The sequence below is a fragment of the Nuphar pumila genome, chromosome 16 (genome assembly GCF_984573655.1).
Source record: "Nuphar pumila chromosome 16, dmNupPumi1.hap1.1, whole genome shotgun sequence".
Lineage (NCBI taxonomy): Eukaryota > Viridiplantae > Streptophyta > Magnoliopsida > Nymphaeales > Nymphaeaceae > Nuphar > Nuphar pumila.
Window position 1 is genome coordinate 71645318 of NC_143264.1, and position 10128 is coordinate 71655445.

A 10128-nucleotide genomic window follows, 5' to 3' on the forward strand; every position below is an offset into this window, starting at 1 on the left:
TGACTGCACCCGGTGCCGCACGCGCACCTGCGTCGCGTCGACGCGGGTGAGACACCTGCTTTGCCGAGTCCCTGTGACTTAGCATAAATGTGTTGGGCATCATCGATTTACAAGGAATCCACACCTGGATCATGTGTTTTTGATGAAAAAAATGATATTTGGAGCCTAAAAATTTTACAAAGATTTTGGACTGTTGATTTTTCGAACCTTATAAAACCCCACCCATGTGTCTGAATCGAAGACTTCAAGAGCTGATCCCTATAAAATCAAGTACATAGATCACATCTATACAGTCGGAATTTAAAAAAAACAAAAAAACCCTGAAAAACACATCAAGCACGTATTCCAAGCACCTACGCTCTAGAGCATAGGTGCTTGGGATACGTGCACGATGGGGTTTTCTGCTCTTACCGGTGTTTTTTTCGCAGTTCCGACCCCATAAATGTGTTGGGCATGGTCGATTTACGAGGAATCTACACCTGGATCATGTGTTTTTGATGAAAAAAATGATATTTGGAGCCTCAAAAATTTACAAAGATTTGGACCGTTGATTTTTTGAACCTTATAAAAACCCACCCATGTGTCGGAATTGAACACTTCAGAAGCTGATTCCTATAAAATCAAGTACATAGATCGCATCTATACGGTCAGAATTTACAAATAAAACACAAAAAAAACCCTGAAAAACCCATCATGTGCGCATCCCAAGCACCTACACTATACTCTCTCTCTCTCTCTCTATATATATATATATATATATATATAGAGAGAGAGAGAGAGAGAGAGAGAGAGAGAGAGAGAGAGAGAGAGAGAGAGAGAGAAAGAGAGAGAGAGAGAGAGATGGGTACATGCTAAATGGTTTTTCTTCTCTTCCGGTGTTTTTTTGCAGTCCCGATCCGATAAATGTGTTGGGCATGGTCGATTTACGAGGAATCCACACCTGGATCATGTGTTTTCGATGAAAAAAATGATATTTGGAGCCTCAAGAATATAAAAAGATTTTTGACCGTTGATTTTTCGAATGTTATAAAAACCCATCCATGTGTCGTAATCAAACACTTCAAGAGCTGATCCCTATAAAATCAAGTACATAGATCACATCTGTACGGTCAGAATTTAAAAATAAAACAAAAAAACCCTGAAAAACTCATTTAACACGTTTCATTTAGCACATACCCATTACTCTCTCTCTGTCTCTCTATATATATATATGCAGAAATAACTGCAATATAGATTGGTTATAAATATGCCCTTGGCCTTTTCCTTTTTTATTCAATAACCATGTGAAGTTTTTTTATGGCCTGGAGGAAGGGAGGGAAGAAACTATGAGTTTAAATCAGTTTCGTTCTGGTTTGCATTTTTTGTTCCTTTGAATAAGTTGGGTTTTAGGAAACAATCTGGGCTTGATAAGCATGCATTCATGCCCCCCTGTGTGTGTGTGTGTTCATGCGTGAACTTTTGCAGGTGGATTCTTTTATTTATGTCATGCTTCTGTTTGCAGCTCACATGATTCCGTCTCCATTCATGCTCCGACTGAATGGGAGCTTGGAGCTTGTTGTTAATGAGATGGGTGTGCTCTTATATTATGCTTTAAGAAGTTATTACATATGTTATCTACATATGATAATAATCTGCAAAAAATATAAATAAAAATGAAAAAGTTATATATGTAATTATAAAAAATTCAATCTCTCCAGGTTTTGGATGATGAAAAGAAAAATATTACGATAAAATTTGATATTTTCATTTAGAAACATCATTCTGCTTTCAAAAGGTCATCATATGTTTCCATTAAGAAGACATGGTTAAAATGGTGACAAAAATTTCAATATTTAAAAAATATAACGGCATTTGTCATCATGCACACCAGATCTTTTTGATGTATTCAAATAACAAATTAAGACATGGGCTGAAATCAAATGGTCGGACAAGATAAAGTTGGATCAGATCACATTGATTGAGAACAAGCTTGTCTCCACACTCATGATCTTCTCTTTTCCCTTGTTTTTTTGTTTTTGTTTTCTTTCTCTTTTCCTGTCTTAGGAATGAGTCCTTGTCACCCTTTCACTCTGTTCTGTTTTTTTATGGAAAAAAATGAATCTTAAAATAATCTGCAAAAACCCTAGGTGTTGATGATAGTTGTGTTAGCTCATCCTCTGTAAGAACGAAATATGGCTGGTTGCCACACTTGATTTTACTTGGGCAACTGCAAAAGGCCAAGGAAATTGGAGCTAGCAGTAAATTGCTACCTATATTTCCTCTCAAAGTCTATTTTCCTGGTCGTTGCACATTATATTGGAAACACCTTCTAGCATGACATCTCTAGATCAATGTTGACCCTTACAAAACCTGGATCTCATTGCTATTTTTGGTAGCTTGATTACATCTAGAATTCCTATATCTAGAATACCCTTCCCTGAAGATGACAATCTTTTGGAAAAGTGAGTATGAATGGAATTCCCGAACGTATCTGTGTAAACCATTGCAGGATACACTCCGATAGGCAATGGTGGAGAGTCTTGAGACTTCAAAAATTAGCTGTCAGCGGCTTTGGCTTCAGTAAAGTAAGCCGAATCCAACTCGATACCAAGTGAGCATCATGCCATCAAAATATTTATTACATTTCAAGGGATTTTCAAAATCTTCAAAAAAAAAAACACTGAGATCTTTTGTCCATTTTCTACTATTGTGATGATTAACTTTTAAGTGTATAACATGTTTTTGATACATCAACCCTGGAATGACATTTATTCAAATGTAGATTTGATAAATGAATTAGTTGTGTGGATGCCTTGTTTTGTACTTGATGTTCCATTTTAATTTATAAGCAAATACTCTTTTGATGAGCTTTCACCACTAATAATTTGATGCCTTTTAACTGGTTCAGTATAAAAAATAAATGTAAATACATTCTAAGAATGTAAACTATAAGGCTATGGACGATCTTGAATAAAATAAGGGGCCTGGTATGAGAATTTTTTTCCTTTTCTTTCCCATTTGTTTTTCCTTTTATTTTTTATTTTTATTTTGTTTTTTGGTTGGGTGGGGTGAGGGGCTGCTTCCTGAAGTCTTCTTCATAGATCAAAAATATTGGTTGAACGTTAGTACTGTTTATGATGGTGAAAACACAAGATTTGATGGAAATTCTGCCTATTTGATTCTTGAATTATGATATGCAACATGTGGCAGATAAGGTTCCTAGGAGTTGTTTTAATTGTCAATTCATTTCCAACTGAAATGCTAGCTTGGCTGTTGCAATTTGACTTCAAGTTTTGAGTTCTGTGCTGCATTTTGACTTCAAGTTTTGAATTCTGTGCTGCATTTTGTTTCAGGCTTCTCAAAGTGGATATGGTGTTGATTACGTTACTCAAGGGACGCAAGGCGGTTTTCCTGGGAACTTCTTGAATCAGAATTCACAGGCTGGTTATTCTCATTTGGGAACTGGAAATGACTTCATCACTCAGGTCCGATAAATCTACACTTTTTCTGTTTTCACCAAGTATTGTCTGTACTGTTGGATCTAACGTGGCAGCTAGATCTATGCAACAATAGTGTGACCACCATATGGTATCGTTGTTGAGAACCACCATTATATATATAGGGTTAATCTAACATTAAACTAATTGTATTTAACATTAGATGAATTCAACCTTGATAAAATGATAAAATACCCTTAAAATAATGGCATTTTTAAAAATGCATAGTTACTTTTTGAGGTCAAAAAGGTAACTTTAATAGATTCACAAAGTTACTTTTTTGGAAAAGGTATTTGACTTTTCATTTCTCTCCAAGTTCAAAAGACTTATAATGCCCTAAAAGGTAACCATGCATTTTCAAAACTGCCATTTTTAAGGGTATTTGAGTTGTTTTAATATGGTTGAATGTAGGTAATGTTAAACACAACTAGTTTAGTCTCAGATAAACCAATATATATATATATATATATGAAAACCTACAAAATGGACACTGCTGAATGAAACATGCTATTGTAATTTTGGTGTTTTTTCGAAATTCTGGCCTTATAGATGTGATCCATATCCTTGTTTTTATAGGAATCACTTGGTGCATTTGATTCAGATGCATTGTTAGGTTTTTATAAGGATTCAAAAATCGATGGCCTACAATTTTCATAAAATTTTGAGGCTCCAAATACCATTTTTTTCATCCAAAATTCATGATCTGCGATTTCTACTAAATCAATCATGTGGAGCACATCTATGGTGGTCGGGATTTCGAGAAAAACACTGGAAATCCAATATCATGTTTCATTTAGCACGGTGCCCATTTTGTAGGTTTCCAGTTCTCTATATATAGGGCTTTGCTAGTTGATTCACAAACAAAAGTGATTTGAAAGGATCAGTGATAGGTGAGCAGCTACAATGGAACGACACTGGCCGTCCATCAGGGGGCGTGATGGATGGCCAGTGCCCAAAAAACGTGAATTTACATGTTTTTACCCCCTTTTTGTGTTTTTTTGACTGTGACCATCCATCACGCCCTGTGATGGATGGTGACACACATCCCGTTGATAGCTGCGCAACTGAAGGTTGCACAGCTACCTCTCTCTCTCTCTCTCTATATATATATATATAGTCACTAGATTATGAAAACTAATGTGTGAACTGCGATTTTCATGTTTTTTTGTTTTTTTTCTCTTGAATCTAACTGTACGGATGTGATCTACATGCTTGGTTTTATGAGAGCTTGCTCTTGAATCATCCAATTTTGGAGCATAAACATGATCCAGTGGTTGATTCCTATCAAATCATGCCAAGCACATCCACATGGTTGGATTTGCAAAAAAAAATGTTGGAAATGCCCATATTTCTAGTTCTCATATTTCAGTTCTCATATTCTAGTGACTCTCTCTCTCTCTCTCTCTTTTTATATATATATATATATATATATTTATATATATTCTCTTTACAGCCCTGGCAAGGGCGTAAACTGGTATTGTATTAGGGTCATCCTGGAGTCAACAAGTGTGTGTGTGTGTGTGTGTGTGTGTGTGTGTCTTAACTATTTTTGCATTACTTCTACATCTGCACAGGACTACATGTCTCATGGAACACATGGTCTTTTTACTCAAGTTGGCTTTAATGATCCATCTCAAGATGATTCCTCCCAAGCTCAGTTTGGAGTTGCTGGACCTGGACCTCTTCAATCTCAGGTATTGTAATGAAAGTATTTCATATTAACGGCATGTTTGGTTGGATCACATGAGGTCACTTTCTCATACAAATGAGAAAGTGAATCTCACATGGGCCCAAATCTCATGCTCAACCAAACATGGGATTTGGGTTCATGTGATTCAAAATCACGTCAACCCGTGAGATCTCAAATCTCATAGGGAGGGGTGTGATTTCGAATCATGTGATTCAAAATCAAACCCGTATTTCACTGGTGAACGTTGGGATTCTCCCCAAAGTTTGCCTCCCTTGTCTTCTGCTCTCTCCTATACGAAGAAGAGCAGAGGGGAAAGGCGGGCGGCCGGAGAGGTGGCAGAGGGCAAGGCAGGAGGCGGCGTTGAAGACGGGCGATGAGCTTGCCGCCAGGGTGGAAGGTGCCGGAGAAGGCGGCGTTGGGAACGGAGGAGCGGGTGAGGGTGGTGGAGGAGAAGAGGGTGAGGGAGGTGGAATTGAGGACGAAGTCGTGTGTGTGTGTGTGTGTGTGTGTGGGTGGGGTGGGGTGGGGTGGGGTGGGGTGGGGTGGGGTGGGGGTGGGTGGCGAGCTCTCTCTCTGTGAAACAGAGGAAGGGGAAGAAGGCGGAGGTGGGTGGCGAGCTCTCTCTCATTGAAACAGAGGAAGGGGAAGAAGGTGGGGGTGGGTGTCTCTCTCTCTCTCACTGTGAAACAGAGGAAGGGGGAGTAGAGGAAGGGAGAAGGGGAAGAAGGTGGGGGTGGGTGGCGAGCTCTCTCTGTGAAACAGAGGAAGGGGAAGAAGGCGGGGGTGGGCGTCTCTCTCTCTCACTGTGAAACAGAGGAAGGGGGAAGGTGAAGAAGGGAAGGGATTCAAAGGAAGAGGGTTTAGGGTCAACTTACCAAACAACAAAAATGAATCTCATATAAATGAGATTCATTTTCTCAAACCAACCAAACATGAGAAGTGGCTTCTCATGAGATTTACTTTCAAGTGATTTTGATTCTCATGAAATCTCAAAAGATTCTCATGAGATTTTGACTCTCACATTTGTAAAGAGCAACCAAACGTGCCTAAAGTGCATTAGTGGAAGCCACCATTCATTACTTAATCGGTGGCTGCGCATTGTTGGGGTTTTCATGTGACTTGTGAGAAGTTGTCTACTCGATGGGCCTTATGTTCTAGCATATTAGACTTCTCTGATTTACGACTGATGACAGGAGCTGTTTGCAGGGCCTTATGAATCCTCTCTACTCCCAGCCTTTCACGCAGTACAATAGCCAGCCAGTAAACATGCAAGCTGCACAGCAGCAGGGCCAATCCGGCCCAAACCAGAGACTCCACTACAATGGCTGAGCCAACATGGGGCCTAACCATGAGATGGGTTATACTCTGCGATCAGCCTTTTGGTTTTGCTGATGTCTGCTTTTTGCATTCATGTGTCTGTGATGCCGCTGTTGGAGTTGATTTGCTTCCCTCAACTAGGAGTGGGCCATATAGATGGATGACAGGTTCAGCAATTCAAGATTTGCAGATGGAAACGCAGCCACGGCCGGCACAGCCAGAACTGAGAAAGAATAACCCCACACCCTACTTGAAAGTTTCTGTTTTGAGAATTACCAATGTGCTAAGGGAGGAGTGAGCATGTTCCATATATAAACATAAGCTTGCAATTCGGTCTCTTGGACGAGCAGAAGATGGTTGGCTTTGAGGCTCGGATATGTCAGGCGGAGACATGAGAGGCAGTGTATAAATGCAGTGCTGATGGGTTGTGCTGGCGGCCTTACTGTCCCACGAGCAACCATGGTTGTTGAAAGTTATGTACAGTTGCTGTGGCAGGGCAGGCTGGTCCCATTTGCTCGGCTTTTAACAAAACCTCATACTCCAAAATGTGTTGGGTAAAAAATTTGTTAGAATGTGTATTCTTGCTGCTCCTGCACTCCAAGCCATCAGCACCCTTTTTATTTGTTACGGTTTGTTATATAATTAGTTATATAATTATATATGTTCATAGATTTTGGTTTTGTTCTTGCTTTTGGCCCTTTTCAAGTTTGGGTCTCTGTCAAGCCTGGTGCATGTCTACATGCGTGCATGCATGAGAGAGAGAGAGAGAGAGAGAGAGAGAGAGAGAGAGAGAGAGAGATTCATGCCAATAAATATGCAACTAGGCTGATTGAGAAATCGGGTTATGGCTGCATGACAGATACAACTAAAGGCTTGTAGGGTGGTAGCACTCAGCTAGCTACCTTTCTTGGATTTGGCTACCCCCAGTTGAGAACGATATGGGCCCAAACGCCATTCCTTCGTTTCTTTCTAAGTGCATTGTGTGGAAACAGTCCAAGTGCATATGTTCCAAACTTACCTAAGTAGTCCTTGGTAAGTTACCAACATACTCTTGGTGATGTTACAGGCTTACGGCCTCAGCTATGAATGAGTCATTCACTTTATCTTAACCGTGTATGTGTTGATTGGTTTGCTAATTTGCAAGGTTATAGTGGAAAATATCCTGGATTCAACTTGAAGACGTGTTGGATGAGTCATGTCATTTTAAATTTACACAGAGGGTCGATTCCATCCTGCTGATTTATGCGAGAATTATTTCTCAGACTAGAGGACGGTAAATCATAAATCAATTCTATAAAACTAGTACTAATCAATGGTTCATCAGCTGAAGCTGTTTTGTCCTTGAAGCTTTTAGTAGCTTGCTTCCAAGTTGGCCTACCAGCTTTGCCCTCTGGCGAGTGGAGCAGAAAGAGCAAGCCTCACTTTGCTAGCGCCTCGGAAAGCATGGATGAGCTACATGCAGGGAAACTTGCATGTACCCATCAACATAAAGGAAAGACTCTTAAATTTAATCCCTCTCTTTATCTGAATTAGTCAAAAGATCTTAACAGGAAAAGTTCAGAAAATGCCTTATAGGGAATCATAATGTATCCCATAAAGTACATTACATAGTCAGTTTTAGGTTAGGGATTGGCGATTTACCCATTCAGTGACTTTGGCATTAGCCATTCCCAAAATGGTTTCTATGCAATAGTTTGGAAGATCCTCGCTTTTGGCCTTGCGTAGTCCAGAGTGGTAGGCTTGCTGGTGAGATGAGAAATGGGTCCAAAAAAATGGACGCAAATGCTTTTTGGATGGTCTATTTAAGCGTCTTCGAAAGTGGCTGCAGGATCAAAGTTTGGGAGAGCTTTTGGAAGAAAGAAACAGGTAAACTCCGGGGGTACAACAGGTGTATCGGCTCCGCTTCGATCCAGTCTCTAAGAATACAGGATCTTGGGCTTTGGGGAGCAACGCCCTTCGATCCATTCTCTAAGAATACATGATCTCAGGCTCCAGGAAGCAACAAGCAAATAAGAGAAAAAGAAGAAAGAAAATGAAATACGAACAACTGCACTGGTCGTAATGTTCCTAGTCTTTGTTAGCAGCAGTCCCATAGAGTTCCTAAAAGGGTGGAAACTCATAGGAGCCAGTCACTGAAGTTGGTAAACTTAGGGTGCCTACCGTACTTGTTCCTATATCCATCCATGGACGGAGGACAGAATTCTGTCTTTCCGGAGGAGGGGGGCACCTGACATTGACCAGGGAGGCAGGCCAACCAATGAAGAAAGACCTGGCTTATCGAGCTTACCCATCTTTCAAGGGGCGAAGGGGGGTTCTCGGCATCACTTAGGATTTCCTTCAACAAGAAAGGATTGTTGCTGTGAGTCGCACACACGATAGAGAATGATGGATCAGTGGACCGATTGATTGATCGTGATATGATGCTCACTAATCGACCATGAGCAGATGTGGGTTGGTAGTTCGAATCGCTGCTGTGAACGGATAGTGACAAGAAGAAATGGGCAGAGAAGGTCAATCCATTGCTTGCCATTTACGATTGCCAACCACGTGCTTTTGTTGTATGATCAATAGGAAAGGGGGGGAGTCCATTCTAGTTCAAGCCTCTCTGTCCACAAGGGCAACGCACGGCGGAGACAAATGCCCTTTCGTGATCGATGCACATTCCAGTGTCCAATGGGGAACAAAATGGCAATGCATTGGACCACTTCTTACCAAGTTTGTTCAGTTTCGATCAACTCCTTTATTCTGAAAAAAATGTCTGTGTGCAGGGAACGAGAGGCTCTCGTTTGAGCGCAGTAGTTGTTCGACCCTATTTTCAGAGGATTCCTCCGCATGATTGGTAGGTCGTGCCTCGACTTGCTTGCTGCCACGATTGGTGTGAGCTATCGATAGCTTAGCTACCACCGTGTGAATGTGAGATCAATCCGGATCAAACCCCTTAGATCTATTTCTTCGGGTGAAAGAAGAAAATTGTATTAACCTTTCTTATTGCAGGGTCAGGTTTGACGGGAAAAAGATTCTACGAGTCTATGATGACTAGATTGTTACAAATCACTCCGAATCATCTAGTTTTATTCTCACACAAAAAGGCTTCTCAAGAAAATTAAGGTATTATTAAGCCCTTGGCATAAACATGAGTGGACCTTGTGACTTGTGAGCTTTGCAAAGAGGTGAAAGAAAAAAAAGCTCTTACTGCAAGTATCGACTGGTAGACAAAAAAACAACATTCTGTATCTGTCCACTTCAAAACGTGTTTTCAGATATTAACCAAAGGCCAAATATTGCGATTTTTTGCATTTATCATATTTTTTTTATTTTTTCCCAAAAACCGTAAATTGGGAAAAAGCTCTAAAATGCATTACAATTAAAACAGTTTTATTTTATTCTGATTAATTTTGTTTTTTGAAAATTTCCCCATATTTATTTATAAATTCTCCCAGAGACCGGTATTGGGCACAGCCTCTGCCAGTCAGAGGTTATCCTATCAGTTTAGACAAGCCCATAAGGCCCCTAGTCAGTGTGACAAAGGAGCCCTAGTTATATCTAAAAATATGCCAAAAAACAGGCACGATATCAGTGGTACACTTTGTGTTGTGCCTTGATTGCTATTGTAATTATGCGACACAGTCCAATTTTTCAGAGGCA

At 40.3% G+C, this 10128-nt stretch overlaps 1 protein-coding gene across 1 annotated transcript in view; it reads left to right on the forward strand.

Annotated features, from left to right (window-relative positions):
- LOC149813514 (regulator of nonsense transcripts 1 homolog) overlaps positions 1-7138 on the forward strand; it is a 42295-nt gene extending 35157 nt beyond the window's left edge. The window contains exons 27-29 of the mRNA XM_089991435.1: positions 3333-3464; positions 5051-5170; positions 6373-7138. Of these exons, the coding sequence (XP_089847561.1) occupies positions 3333-3464; positions 5051-5170; positions 6373-6495 (375 nt within the window). The 3' untranslated portion in view covers positions 6496-7138. The remainder of the gene's footprint in view (positions 1-3332; positions 3465-5050; positions 5171-6372) is intronic.
- The last annotated feature ends 2990 nt before the right edge of the window (positions 7139-10128 follow it).